Source organism: Strongylocentrotus purpuratus, unplaced genomic scaffold (assembly GCF_000002235.5).
Source record: "Strongylocentrotus purpuratus isolate Spur 01 unplaced genomic scaffold, Spur_5.0 spur5_scaffold_9, whole genome shotgun sequence".
Lineage (NCBI taxonomy): Eukaryota > Metazoa > Echinodermata > Echinoidea > Camarodonta > Strongylocentrotidae > Strongylocentrotus > Strongylocentrotus purpuratus.
Window position 1 is genome coordinate 18,239,612 of NW_022145615.1, and position 15,564 is coordinate 18,255,175.

The 15,564-nt window shown below is 39.4% G+C and overlaps 2 protein-coding genes across 2 annotated transcripts; both read right to left on the bottom strand.

The window, feature by feature from the left end:
* On the bottom strand, nt 1-1,932 carry LOC105447244 (C-type lectin domain family 17, member A-like). The gene is made up of 2 exons (XM_011685078.2): nt 1,496-1,932; nt 1-254 (listed from the first exon to the last, which is right to left on the bottom strand). Exons 1-2 carry the CDS (start codon nt 1,833-1,835, stop codon nt 118-120), a joined length of 477 nt encoding a protein of 158 aa, XP_011683380.1. The 5' UTR covers nt 1,836-1,932; the 3' UTR covers nt 1-117.
* On the bottom strand, nt 1,851-14,759 carry LOC105447249. Its single transcript, XM_011685085.2, has 9 exons — nt 14,548-14,759; nt 11,987-12,088; nt 10,402-10,689; nt 9,736-9,996; nt 7,010-7,194; nt 5,332-5,487; nt 3,951-4,098; nt 1,927-2,120; nt 1,851-1,862 (listed from the first exon to the last, which is right to left on the bottom strand). The coding sequence occupies exons 1-9, from the start codon at nt 14,681-14,683 to the stop codon at nt 1,851-1,853; spliced, it is 1,482 nt and encodes a 493-aa protein (XP_011683387.2). The 5' UTR covers nt 14,684-14,759.
* Nucleotides 14,760-15,564: the final 805 nt, after the last annotated feature.

Sequence of the window (15,564 nt, forward strand, 5' to 3'; positions counted from 1 at the left end):
TCATTGATATCATGTTGCGATCGACTTGGATCAATCGCATTCGTTTACAAGATGGGGTCCAAACCTGTTTATTTGTGTCTGTTTGAAGTCAATGGCACTGAGGTCTTAATGCGAACTTTAGATATTATTCAGCACTATCTGACAAATTGTTTCGTGAACTTGATTGCAGGCCAAATCATCCCAGAAACCGCCTCTCCAATCCATTGCCACACAGTTCTCATCGCTACCTCCATCAGGTTTACCCGGTTGCCAATCTAAACACAGATCAATTAAAACACAAGATAAAATCACAATTTTCAACATTGCGCTTTGACTACATTAGTCAAGTGGAGTTGGGTCCTAATAAAAATGCTCTATCATTATCAATATTATTATTACTATTATCATTATCATCATCATCATCATTTATATTATCAATATAATCCTTACTATTATTTTGCCAAAAAAGTGGGAGTCATTTGGCAAAGAACTGATAAAGATTAATGTCAATTTAGATCATTTTGTTCGTAGAAACTTATCAAATTTTTACAGGTGGATGATGACTACTGTATCAAAAAGAAACCCGACCGCGTATTGGAAAAGTCAACCATGACACACCCTTAGTAAGGTTATACCAAAAAGTGCTTGACTAATAAAGGCAAACAATGCCTATATTCGATTTACATTTTCATGCGAAACCACTTCTCATAATTTATCTTGTCATAATTAGGCACTATAATTTTTTTATATCCATAAAGATTGTCTATAATTGAAACGTAATAATAAACAGACTTTTGACATGATTCGTCGATATTTCAAAATGTACTGTAATAATTAATCCGGTCAGATTTTGTCCTGCTTCGTGTAACTCCCTTGTAACTACGTCAAACCAGTACTACCTGTTTCATGGTCAGATGGTCGGCGACTTAACCGACTCATCCACCCAGAGGCAACGCAGGTGAGGAGGATGACCCCAAGCACGATTGAAAAAAAAAGGACCCGTCAAAAGGTGGATTTTTGTATTTTTGATAGCATACCTTCAAGATACAAAAAAAAAAAAAAAATAATACCGCCTACCGAGTTTCGATCAAAGGAGATTCCTGTTCAAAGGCATGAACAATACGAAATAAGAATCATAGGTGTAGGAGGGGTGGAGTTGAGAGGGTTCCACCCCCACAATATTAGGATAGATGCTGCTTGTAAGTATCGGCTTGGATGTTAGGATGTTATACAAATTGGGCCATCACAACTAATCTAATATCCTTTTAATATCTTTTTAATGACAAAAGTTCAATGTCACTATTATGATTTGTTAACATTATCGCTCGCTCGCATTAATTAGGAAACTCCTAACTCCTTGTGTGGGCCTGCGTCTTCTGACAATTAATTATTTGGCCCGTTTACGTATAGGCATATATATTTGATATGACTATTTAGTACTCGAAGTATTAGTATTAAGAAATGCTTATGCATATTTTCTTGCAAATATTTAAAGGAATGTTAGGTCAACACTTACATGCAGGTGCAACATGTCCACGTCCAGTTATGTCTTTATTACAGATGAAATACCCTTCGCGTTGGTTGTCGTCACAATTGATCCAGGCAAACGTCGTTAATTTAGTTGTCGTCACTTTTGACCCAGACAAACGAAGATAACTCTTCACGACCTGGTACTCTTTTGTTGTATTTATGAAGAGGAGGGACGGACGCTTGTCACCTGCTAATGTAGTCACGGGTTCAAGATCATGACAAAAGTGATAAGCTTCCGTCCAGTTCCGCAAGCCAGCATCAACGTGGTAGCACTTCTTGGGAGTACAACGCCACTCGGGACCGACTACATCCCGATATGAAAACATGCGATAGATAACGGGTTAATATTTGTCCTATGTTGTATGAGGAAAAGGGGGAAAGAGCAAACAGACACACAACAAATACACGTAAACGCACATATAAGTACGAGCACCTCTTCACGACCTGGTACTCTTTTGTTGTATTTATGAAGAGGAGGGACGGACGCTTGTCACCTGCTAATGTAGTCACGGGTTCAAGATCATGACAAAAGTGATACGCTTCCGTCCAGTTCCGCAAGCCAGCATCAACGTGGTAGCACTTCTTGGGAGTACAACGCCACTCGGGACCGACTACATCCCGATATGAAAACATGCGATAGATAACGGGTTAATATTTGTCCTATGTTGTATGAGGAAAAGGGGGAAAGAGCTAACAGACACACAACAAATACACGTAAACGCACATATAAGTACGAGCACCCACCAAACACACACACGCACACGCATACACACACACACACGCACACACGCATACGCACACACGCATATACACACTCACTCTCATGCGCACACACGACCACACAAACCGTACAAGTCTTTTACAGGGGGAACCTGCAGGGATAGTCAGTTAAAGTTTGAGCAAACTCCTATTAAAAATAAGAAAGTTATACATTTTGAATTTGCGATCAATCAAACATAAATTGGCAATAATGTGGCGTATGTTGCGAGGTCCTCTCCCATTTGCTCTGTTCATAATATTTTAATTTCGTTATCATAATTATTGATGACGGAATATTTTCCACCCCCAAACAAGAAGCATATGTAGAAACATATTTGCAATAATTATATCAAGGGTGTATCTATTATTAAAAACTTTTTGAGGGAAAATATATATATACATATATAAATGGGAGAGGACTATGCAAGATAAGTCACCTAGTTACCAATTCATAACTGTCTTATTTTTAATCAGAATTTGCTCTGACTTTCACATGCCACTCTGCTGCCTGAATATGTGGTGACAGCTCCGAAGTATACAGTAAATTGTGTGGAGGGGTTTATCAGAAAGAATTCTCATCCGGAATGAAAATCTGGTAGCCCTATTTTTTTACAGGATGATGTTTTACATTAATGAATTGTACACCCATTGGGCCCTTTTCATGATATTTAAAAATGTCGAAGTTCGGATGAATAATAAACGTAGAAGTAGAAGGACTATATAGGGGATATATATTCTAGGCAGTTTGTTATGACATATAACATCTAACAACTCACATCCTGAAATGTAATATAATATTTTTCAGAATACGCCACTAAAACAGTAGGTCTATGGCGCGCATTCAATGCCATAATGATCACCCGCCAAAATATCATTAAAGATAAAGACCAGTTATGGTCATTCGATTGCATTGTGAAAGAAACGTTGTGGAATCGATCAGAAAAGGTTGATCATCTAGCATATAAGTATTGGTGTGAACTGCAAGGTTCTGGAATCATCAAAATGATAAGAAATTTGGCCCAGTCTTCGCAAAGTTACAAGCACTGTACACAAAAAGATGTAGGACTATATAGAACTACGCACACGTGCGAGACATGTGCGTTCTATCTATCACGTCCAAATAGATAAACTAATTTACCAAATATAACAATTAGTAGGCGGTTTTTGTACCATCATGTATTAGTCAAAACATATTCTTTCACATGATTGGTGATAAGAGCTTCCATTTCATTTTTTGAGAGGGGGGGGGGGGGCGTTTCCAAAACTGGTCTTTACCTTCAAAGGATCAGTCAAAAAAAGGTTATTAAGATCAAATACAGTGTTTGGCCAATCCAACAGTGAAAGTCAGTCACCCTTCAATCGACTCACAAAAGCACAATATATATTGAAGTTCTTCCACACTTAAACACAATTCCATAAGCGTAATAAAGTCTTGAGCAGAGACGATCTCTGTTAGTCACTGTCTTTGTAGAAAGCAGCTGTACTGCAGAGTCAGTGGGTGGCAGTAGACCGTGCAGTCTACATGGACCATTCAAACACTGTCATAGGCACTGAACCTAACATGGCTTGGGTCGTGGAGGCACTGCATAACGAACTAGGATTGGTTTAAAAGTTATAAAAGATCCATCATTCTGACATCGATCCTATAATGGCATAAAATGCTGCATTGATTTGTTCCATACCTGTGAGAGGACCATATCCATAGAGCTCCATACGAAGGCTTACGTGTTTATGGTAAGTGATCGGTACCAGACGAACGTAACGACACACCGCGGGAACAGGTAAAGTGTTGCGCACCACAGTGTTGCGATCAATATTACCGATGAACACCTTTAATGGCAATGAAATATAGAATCATATAATTTTAGAACCATATATATATACGGGCATACTTCGCTGGGAGATGACGTCGCTTGCCCGAGAACAAACCTTATAGTGACGAAATTTACTTTCACAGTAACAATTTGAAGTTGAATATGTCCTCAAGTTTTTGTCTATATTCGAAGGACATGATTAAACATGTTAAAATGTAAAAACTATTTCACCTTTTTATAATATAATTATACAAATAGCAATAAGCTTACTATCATTTGAAACAAATTGAAGTCGGTACATCTCCTATACAGACTTTATAAGGGTTAAGGTTAGGGTTATAATAATCATGCAAACCCTTGTTTTATCAACCCATCGTTAGCTCAATCGGTAAGGTCAGCGTATGACAATCCTAGACTAGTGGATTCGAAACCCAGTAATGGTTCCTTTTTATTTTTGCCTTCATGAATAGTGAGGCAAAGCAAAAATTCAAAGTCTAATTGCGTGTGACCTCTTTCCAAGCCGCTTTGATAAATTAATATGATGCCTTGCCTAGGTTATGTGCTCCCTCTAGGGGGCAGGTTTGCACCCCAAAGAATTGCACCATATAGGGTGCTGCTTTTTAAAGCAAATATCTGCACCCCTAAGGGTGCAAATTGGTACCTTTATTTCTTAGTGTGCAGAGTAAAACCAGATGACATAGACCCCCGGTGTTGAAGAGTCAGTGCGGACTCGCCGTATCTACTGTCTCACGTAGGCGATAAGTAGATTAATAATAACAAACTTGAGGAAGACTGTTGGTCTTTGAATATGGATGAATTCGAACCAGCGCGATCTATTGCTAGCTAGACGGCGGCCGCCGACCGAGCCATTTTTAAGTTCCACCCGTTTCCTTCAATCATGTTAGAGCTGTTATTCTGGGGCCGGAGCTGACTTTTGATTATGTGATGAATGGACATAGTTAGGACAAACGCTTATAACATTTATAACAATTGTGTTTACTCAGCGAAACCTCATCAGCATGACCGTTTCTCTTCCTCAATGTCCCCCAAATATTATTACCCCCAGCAATTTGCCAGGTAGTCATTTACACTTAGGTGTAGAAGGGCAAAGTTTGGAGTAATGTCTTGCCAAAGGATTTTAACTAGTACCAGGCTGGGATTTGAACCCTCAACCCTTGGATTAAGAGTCATGTAAATTAACCACTGTATCAGGATACCTCCATAGATATACCTCAGTGGATATACATACCTTGTCAGTTTTAGGTTTTGTAGAGCTGTTTTTTACTATATGATGATTAAAACCGTCTATACCACAACTGATCTTGTAGCTAGTGACCCATTGGAACAAGTCTTCGCGGCCTTGCGTACCCACTTCATTTATACGGTATGTTGTAATCAGATCAACCTATCAATGAAATGAATAATGATAATATTGAACAACAGCTTTATGTATGGTGAAGGTATTATTTCCTTTTTCAATTTCCTTACTTTTCAATATTTTATTTCACCTCTTTTTTGTTAACCAAGCACTGAAAACCATTACAAAAATATTGTATCGTGTAGGTTGTTTATTTACTTAAACTTCATCATATTTCCTTATTTCCCCTTTCTCTCCCATTCCTTTACTTTTCTTTTATTCTTCTAAAAGCCCCATTAGCGGGTTCTTCGGGTGGTAGAATATATCAAACAGTCTTCAGTATTGCTACCATATGGTATTACCGAAAGCCTTCAATCGTGAAAATTTTATTTGTTTCTTAAACTGACCCTGTAAGTTATCATTTCATGTACATGATGATGTTTAGACCCACTGACCATCTTCACTTTCTTTGACAAGGCAAAACAAGGGAATTTTCTAGGTATATGAGTTATCAACACATAAATATCACATTTCAAGAAAGAGGTATTGCATGGAACATATACTTGTTCCTAGCACGGTCCTCTATTATGCGTGGGAAAAGGTGGTGGATGATATGAATTATTACACAACGATGTACATTTAGTGATAATATATAGTCTAGGTTTAGACTAGTATTAGCATAATTATACTATTCTGACTATAACGTAAATGATTAATGAAATTAAACGGACTACAAATATTCTTGATTTGAACTGAGTTTAATTGAAACATTCTGACTTATTAAAGTTTGAAAGTAGAAACGATTATCGGCGACACTAAAATTCCATTGGAGAGGTCAGTGAAAGGATACTTTGGTGTTTCCTTTTTTGTGTGAGGGAGGGGGTCTGGGAATGGTAATCATCATTATAACAATGCTTTTGCAGCAGTCAGGTTAAACAAAAAACTGATCATCAAACAAAGCATCGTTATTCTTTTGGTTTATGTAAACTCAGCATGGAAGTTGGGATTGTTAAAGGGCAATCCAACCTTTGTTATAATTTCAAATGTATGAAAGTGTAACAAAAAAGGAAAAACAGAATGGCGAAATTTTAAAATAAATCGGAAAAACGATAAGAAAGTTATGTGTGTTTGAAATATGTGATCACTAAAGCTATGCGAATTGGCAATTTACTGGATTGTGACATTGTCACGGATAACTCTTCAGTTTGTCGTGTACGAAAATACCATAAATTTCTGTTCTTCCCCAGAGCGCCTTCTGTCTTAGGGGACTACTCAAAAGATATTGTGGATAGCATATTATTGAAGGTTATCTACAGAGAAAAGATACTTCGGAGTCATATATTTTCAAACATTGAATATTTAGTCCGTTTGTGTGTTACTTAGAACAAAGTCCGGTATTTAGTTATAGTAACATTACCGATTCAGTCAATTTGAAGTGCCCATAGGTTGAGTAACATCAAATTCCCGATTTCGTTCAATATTTCACTAGTCTGCTTCTCTGAATTTAGTGCGTTCTTTTAGAGTAGTATGCTTTGATTAGGACTGGATTTCCGTTTAAAGACAACTCTACCTGTATCCATGGAGTGACATCATGACTCCTAGCAGACCAGGCTCCGGCATAGGGTGCTAATCGGGGAAGGTTCAATCTCGCTCTAGCGGTGGAATGAAAATAGTCAAATACGCTAGAAGCTGAAAGGCTTGAACCCGGGATAATTCCATTCTCCATGCCGAGAGCATAAGACATATTCGCAACCTCTGTTAAAAGATAATGTTTTTGACTGTTAGATACACACATATTAGGCAAAATGGCTTGAACTACTCATAATCATGCGTTTAGCAAAGTCTATAAAATAATATACTTAAGTTCGTTAAACACCAGTAATTGTGACATACGTGCAATTTATCTGTTATTATTCGTTTCGATGTTAGTTCATTTCTCGACTTTTGAAGTGCATACGTTTCCCATGCATTTCTACCTTACAATGCATTCTTGGTTCGAAGCATGTGTTTCAATTTAGATGTCTCTTCCGTGCCAGTTCAATGTCACTTCGGTGTCAGTTCGTTGTCAATCTGTTGTGTCTGCCTTGTGATCCGTACAGAATACCCTGTTGCAAGTCCACTTCGATGTCAAGTCAAGCCACGCGGTGTCAGATCAGTGACATCTCGGCGTCAGTTCGGATCTGCGCGGATATTATGTGGGTCAGCCACCAACCAAAATAGATCATCATATCCTTCCACGGCACGTTTCCAGCTGGGGAGTTGTAGTCGGTCTTGAGGTAGTTCCTCTGCTCCTTGGTCCCTCTGATGCCAAAGTTGCCGCCCACATGATGAGCCAGATCAGGCTTCAGCAGTCCCTGTGTACAGGCACAAGAATGAGGTTGTGGTCATCATCCTCCCTGTTCAATAGGTTTGTTGTGCACACCAGGGTAACGGGTTCTCATCATGTTTTAGAGACAGATACATGCCAAGACAATCTCATCTACAGTCTCTGGGTGTTGTGGTCGGGTACTCAGGAGACACTGGAAACGGTTACCTAGTATTCCAAAGGCATTCTCAACCACCCTACGAGCTCGGGAACATTTGTAGTTGAAGATCCTCTGGGTACGCTACATATTCCTCCTAGTGTAGGACTTCCTGAGATGTCGCCCACTATGAAGTATGTCATGGGTACATGTAGGTTATCTCCAGGTAGGGGACGTGGTGCTGGAATGCCCAATGTCTTCTCTATATGGAAACGTTGTATCATCCGCCTTATCTGACTTGCGGGCATAGAACAACTAAATGAGCATTCTTGCATGAAAAAGTGAAGTTTTCTGAAAAGTGCGTTTCTTTCCAGCATTGGGTTGCCCGGGAGTCACTTGGGTTACCTTTCAATATGTATAATATAAGAGAATAATTTGGCACTTTCTCTGGCTTTTTCTCTGTACTTTTGTCAGAAAGAACATAAAAATCCAGCACAATGTCGTCTGTTTTTGCGTTGGAGAAGAGCGAAATAGCGAGTTTCAATCGCACTTCGGCCACTCCCCGCCCCCCCCCCCCCCCCACTCAGTGTTATTTAGAATACGCATAGGCCTATGCATGTTCCCTCCTTTGAAAACATCCCCCTAAGTCCGGTATGTAAAGTCAATACGGGCCGGATTTTTGTGTACTAGGAGCCGGACTTTGGTGCGTAAAAAGTACCCCTTTACCGGACATTTTGGGAACACGCATGGTATCCCTCCGTTCACGGAGTGGGGGAGGGGGCAGGGCCGCTCTCTACTAGTGAGATGCTCTTTCTTCAGCAGCCAGGTACGGAAGCGCTGCCTTTACAACGCAGCCAACGCAAGCCTCCGACAACAAAGTGGGAACGAAATGAAACTAAAGAAGACATTCCTGCATCGAAGTAACACCGCCATGGCAATGCATAATACACGTTAATACATCGAACCGATATAGATCCCACTTTGAAGTAGAAATGAAGTGAACCCGAACTTAAAATGCATTGTTCGAAAACAACGCACACTCCGAACCAAGTATGCTGATCAAACGCATCATCCGTAGATACATAGAAGTGACATTGAACTGACACCGATTTGGAAACGAAGTAAACATGAATTTTTGAATTGATATCGAAGTGATAACGTAGCGTAGGGTGCGATTAGGCTATTATTTGAATCGCTATGTGAGTCACATCGAAGAACCCCGAACAAACATTGAAATGACATCGAAGAAAGCTCGCAGCTCTCAAAAATTATATGCATGCAATCTAAACTCGTTGCCGTATTCATAGATCCGTTGCCATATCGACTCTTCTTCGAATAATTCTTTTTGAACATGTCCCAAATGTGTCAGGCCTGTGCACTGTCGATCACGTAGTCCAAGATTGGTTTCAGTTCGTTTCTCCAGTTTTACAACAAAATGGAAACGCGTGGGCTCAATGCATTGGATCGGCATACAAAGTTCTCTTTGTTATGACAATTCTTGGCGAGATTTGAAGGTAGGAAAAATATGCCACGAATAGTGTATCGTAACACAGGGAACAGGATACGCTTTACCATGACATAAATTTCAATGCTACAATGAATTTGACTTTTTAATCATAAGCTACCAAAGTTGGTTATAATTTTTTTTAACGCACTGTATAAGTACGATCCTCTAGCTAGACTCTGTGCCATTTGATTCACTTTCAATACTGTCAAATTTGTGTAATTCTTTACGATGTTTTTATTCTTAGAAGAAATTCTGTAATTGGCAGTTGGCTGCGAACACAGTACTAAACAAACTATCATTACTTCGTGAGGAATATATGCATCTTACCCGCAGTTTCGTTGACTGTAACACTAACAGTGCAAATGCAAGCTCCTATGTTCCAACTTGGATCTTCAAACACGTAATGGACTTCGGTTGTACCGAGTTGGAATAAACTACCCGATGGAGGTATGACACGAATCACAGATGCCTTGCCTGAGTTATCTGTTGCTGTTGCGTTTGGGAAGGTGACATTCAGAGATGTTACTCCTGGTACTACATACCGAATAGTGTCATCTGGACAAGTTACCACAGGATGTTCGTCATCATCTGTCAATGAGTTCATAAAGTTGTTAGCAAATGTATTTGTCTAGAGGAAATTGCATGGTTATTTCAGTAGACCGACATGCTACGAGACTGATGGTACGAGAGCGATGGCCTACGGGAACAACGGTACGCAAGACCGACTAACCACAGACATAAATAATAAAAGAATTCGATAAGTCGACCGCGGCGCATGGGACCGTCAGCCCACAAGACTAACTTGTTTCCCTTGTGTACTTCTTTACCTGTATTTTTTCAGTCTCGAGGGCTCTCTGTTACGTTAACCCTAAACAAAGTTGTCAGAAGGCCAACGAACCGATTTTTTGTTGGCCTCGTTGGCTTTAGCCGAAGATTGTACATGGTGAATATCAAACCAAGACCCCATAGGTTCGATGAATTTGCTCAACTTACCCGCGGTTCCGTTGACTGTAACAGTGAAACGGCAACTTCCTACGTTCCCACTTGGATCTTCAAACACGTAATGGACTTCGGTTGTACCGAGTTGGAATAAACTACCCGAAGGAGGTGTGACACGAATCAGAGATGCCTTGCCTGAGTTATCTGTTGCTGTTGCGTTTGGGAAGTTGACATTCAGAGATGTTACTCCTGGTACCACATACCGAATAATGTCATCTGGACAAGTTACCACAGGCTTTTCGTCATCGTCTGTCAATGAGTTCACTGGCGGTTCGTCAACATCTTTTAATAAGAACACAAAGTTTTTCGAAAGTTCATTTATTTATTTCGTCATCATCTGATAATTAAAAGAAATGATTTTTTTTAAACGTAGAGTTAATAAAGTGGTTACTAATCTGCTCTATAGATTATGGAATTAATCTTGGGATTATCTTGATCCTTTCGTGGGCAAGAATGGGTATCATTGTCTGGGGATGGGTAGTTTGATGGTCTAAGGAACAAATCATCGGACTATAAAACCCATGGAACGAGGTTGGAATCCCTGCCACGAAACTAGTGTCATTTGAAAAAACAACGACATTGAATTACATGTGCTACCCTCATCAATGAACTTCTGGGCAGGAATTTTTTTCTCGAAAAGTTGCAGAACATGGCCCCGTCATTGTACTTCAGTGATCTGGTTATGCGGATCTAAAGTGGCCAAGAATTGCAGTGAGTGTAAAACGCTTCGTTGGAGATGCGGTGTGGCCATCGAATACCAATTAGTTGCCTCAGTTGCTTTCGCTGGAAAGAGTCCAGTTATATTTTTCGTCTTGGTGAAATCTCATGTTAGTCAGGTCAATATAGGGTTTGACCCCCCAAATTGCACCAAAGGGTTTCCATCCGCTTCCGGTAGTGTTTGACATCAGGAATAACTAACTCGAAATCTAAGAAAACGGACCCTCGAAAAGTGGTTATTTTTAAAATGGCGTCCAAGATGGCCGCCAGTAGATTAGAATAACCATAAACCATTGTATATCTGAATTAACAATGTGATTTCGGTGTCTTTACCTAGATTTTTTGGGTCAAATAATCCATTCATAGTACTTACAACTGTCAATGGGTTATGGTCTCCAGGAAACCTGGAAATACAAGATTGCGTTCTTACTGGAACCAATTCAACACCTGGGTGGAGAGTGGCAAATGTAGATCGATGGCTTGCCTAAGGACATTAGTGCCCCGATGGGGCTCGAACCCATGGCCTTTGCATTTCCAGTATACGGTGTATACCGATCAACTACGACACCTCTACCCCTTCTTTCCTTTGTCTAGTCTGTGTTTTCAGTTAAAAAAGATTGTATAAACAGTATTGGCCGTTTTTGTGTGGATTGAATTTTCATCAGTTCCACGATGTAGCAATATTTGTTGGGCAGAAATTTTGACCTAAACAAAGAAGAGGCTATAACAACAATAAAAAAATAAAAAAAATTAATAAGCCCTGTTGGAAAAAATGGTTTGTGTATAGGCCCCTTATATAGTTGGTTTGTTTTTTGGTCAAAGAAAAATGCAGTATCGTAGCCAGAAAATGGGATTTTCTTACGTTCGTTGCAATGTTTCCCCTGAACCTCAGCTGGGCAGTGGCATTTGTAGCCTTCCATAGTTTCCTCGCACCAGCCGTTTTCACATGGATTCCTTTCACAATCTGGGAAATGAGAAGAAGAAGTGTATAATCAAGCTAAAGTCATTGACCACAAAAGCAATTAATTCCTCGTAATCCACTAAAATAGGACATGGGCTTCCTGAAAAGGGAAATGTCCTGTTTAATATGTCCATTATACATTGAGATAAAAGAAAACCTCAAATCCAAAGTGAAATACACAAAAATAATCCCCTACTCTTGCCCGTCGGCAGTAGTTTTAAGGCCCCAAATTTGCAACAATGCCCGTCAAAATGTGATATCCCCTTTTTACGTCTCAGGTATTTTTAACCTGTGCCCCCCCTCCCCCCCCCCCCCCCGTGAAGACGCCCCTGGATTCGATTCTATGCTAAACAGCTATACTTCGTTCATGTGCAATTAATAGTCTTTGTCGCCATTAATCTGACTGAAATATAAGAAAATTCCCGTCAAATACAGTCTATCCATCAATTCCGTCATGTAAAAATACAAATATCCTGCATAATTTATTGGAGAAACGTGGTTGATAGGCATTATGGAGATATACTGATGATGCTCTGAAAGGTTTACAAGCATTTTATAGAAAGAAAAATATTCCATGATATTTTTCTGAACTTTTTGTTGTCCGTTTAACAAGTGGATTTGGCGCCTTATATATCTTATGTATTATTATTATTATTAAAAGTTCTAGTATTATACTAGCTTATTTCCCATTGTAACCTATTCAAATCACCTACTTAATGTCTTCAAAACATTTTTATGCTCGTGAACACAAGAAAAGAGTCATACTTCTTTCTTCGTGGGCCAAAAGACCCCTCCCCCTGATACCCCCCCCCTGATTTCAGTGATTTTCCAAATTTGTTGACTTTCCCTGACAGAAAAAAACGAACCCATTTTTTTTTCCTAATTTCCAGGATACAATTTACCGTTACAAAACCAAATTTAATGAATACGTCTTTGTGAGGTGCCTTGATACAAATTATTGCATCTACCTCTTACGAATTAGTGTATTTCAATAGCCAGAATGCGAATATTATGGCTTTCCCTACTTGGTACTTGGTTGTTGTTTCTCCAAAAGATTCCTGGTAGAATTTAAACTGGGGGTCGTGGTGGCAGAGAGTGGACTTATTTCGGAAGGAGTACTACTTTAAACTTTGCTGAGTCAGTCAGGGATGCTAAGGTCGGATCGAGATTATTCCATGCTCCGGTTGTGCGAGGAAAGAATGAGTTCTTGTATACATCCAATCTGGCTAATGGTATTTCAAACTGACTTGAGTGCCCGCGTCTGCTACGATCTGGTTTAGGTTTAATGTGGGTTCGGGCATCTATGTCCAGCTGGCCATGTAACATTTTGTGGAAACAGCTTAATTAGACGGCTTAAGAACACGCCGTAATACGCCGTAATATATAGTATTTGCATTGTATCTTCTGATTCGTAACATGTGAATGAAATCATTCGTATTGAGGCTATTCACAAAGACGGATGCATTACATTTGGTAACGTTATGAAAATGGCCTATTGAAATGGTTCTAAATACGGCATTTCGAACCTGCAAACCTGCTTCGCAGAAATGGAATTGACGCTTTGCTTTATGTATTCATGCTTTATGTTTCGATCGCAAAAAAAAACATTTTTTTGGTATTTTTCATAAATAGATAAATAAATAATATTCACCTGTTTATAGGTAATCTACCCAGGTACAAATATCTAACTGTAACTCGCAATGAAGCTGGATCAACTTAAAATGAAACAGAGCACTATATGTAATGATTGGGATAAATAAGTTTTTTTGGTGGGTCTTCTTTTAATTTGAAATTTACCTGGTCTACAGAACTTGCGCCAACTAAACAAGTTATCCAACAGTCTAACCCAGTCGGTCTACCACTACTACTACTACTATTACTCCTCCTCCTACTACTACTACTACTTCTACTACTACTACTACAACTACTACTACTACTATTACTACTACTACTTCTACTACTACTACTACTACTACTACTACAACTACAACTACTACTACCAGGGGCGTACGCAGGGGGGGGGGGGGGGTGGGGGATAAGAGCACACTTTTTTTTTGGTCCCTAAAATTTTGCAAATTTGGCTTACCGATATTTCGTTCAGTTGGGGGGGGGGGGTAAGGTAATCTTTTTTGGTCACCCTTTAACACACACACAAAAATAAAAAATAAAAAAAATTGAGGGAGTGGGTTTTTTCCTCCAAAACACAAACATTAAAACAGTTTGAGGGGGTTCGACCCCCAACCCCCTCCCCCTGCGTACCCGCCTGACTACTACTACTCTTACACCTACAACTACAACTACTACTTCTTCTTCTTCTTCTTCTTCTACTTCGACTGCTACTGCTGCTCCTGATGATGCGGCTGCTGCTCCTACAACTACTACTTCTACTTCTAGTATTACTTCTTCTACTACTACTACTACTACTACTTCTATTACTACTATTTTAAGCAAAACCTCATTACCAGGAAATCTGCACATTCTGTGAGTGTGAGTACTCCCACGTGCACGTCCCACGGCAGCCGAGAGAGAGATGAGCTTTGGGATGGTCTGTACCATGGTTCCATTTGGATGCTGTTTCGGCTTACACTCCAAGAACATTGGTATTGTGTAGTTCAGTCCCAGCCCGTCTGAACAGCATGAATTTGTCACATTGGTTACTTCTGATGAAGCAAGTAGGACTGCAAGTAAAATAAGGCAGATAAGTACCAAACAGCGGAATCCTCAGTTAGTTAGGTCGACGGCAAATTTATGTAATACCTACAACGTCAGCAGCTAAACAAAAAGCATCTCAAACGTCACCATGATTTATTGGGGGTGGGTGATTTCTAAAAGAAGTAGGAAAACAATACACCCCACATATGGCACACATGAGAAAGGTTTCTCTTTATACAGTACATTACGAATACATTATTTGTCATCAGCTTCAGCCTTTTTTAAACTATAAAGACGGTGTCCTCCACAAATTCCCCATTAAATTTATGCAATTTCAAAGAACTTATAGGCACTAGATGGCTTCTATCGATCTCCAGTCCAGTCACTTTTGTTATTCTCTTTGATGTCATTCTTCCGAAAAAAAGGTTCATTTTGATTTAATCAAAGAGGATCGTTTTCTTCTCGAATTCACGGATAAAGTTCAAATTTATTGACTTTATGGCGGTCTTATACAAGGCAGTTATGCAATTATCTAAAGGCACTTCTCAACAAGGCCAATAAATACGTGACTGTCTTTCCTTCCCTATGACTACAAGACATTAAATATCAAAAACAAACAACGTGCCGGATTTTGTATACGAAGCTCGAACAAAAATCCAAAATATAAGTGTAGGTATCCTGAAAAATTAAATGTATTCCTGTCCTTTGATGTGCAATATTCCTTACGAAAATTTAGGCCTACAAGAGATATATAGATGAAGATATTCTTTGCATGATGTGATACCTTTTAACATGACATGGACGCAACTATTTTCTAGAAAATGTGA

Bases quoted from the DNA above. Each gene is read 5' to 3' on its own strand.
- LOC105447244 (XM_011685078.2), bottom strand. From the start codon at position 1,835: ATGTTTTCATATCGGGATGTAGTCGGTCCCGAGTGGCGTTGTACTCCC. The intron at 255-1,495 runs GTAAGTGTTGAC...ATCTGTGTTTAG, and splicing joins TGGACATGTTGCACCTGCAT to ATTGGCAACCGGGTAAACCT.
- LOC105447249 (XM_011685085.2), bottom strand. From the start codon at position 14,683: ATGTTCTTGGAGTGTAAGCCGAAACAGCATCCAAATGGAACCATGGTA. The intron at 12,089-14,547 runs GTAATGAGGTTT...CTCATTTCCCAG, and splicing joins CAGAATGTGCAGATTTCCTG to ATTGTGAAAGGAATCCATGT. The intron at 4,099-5,331 runs GTATGTATATCC...TTGCCATTAAAG, and splicing joins CAAAACCTAAAACTGACAAG to GTGTTCATCGGTAATATTGA.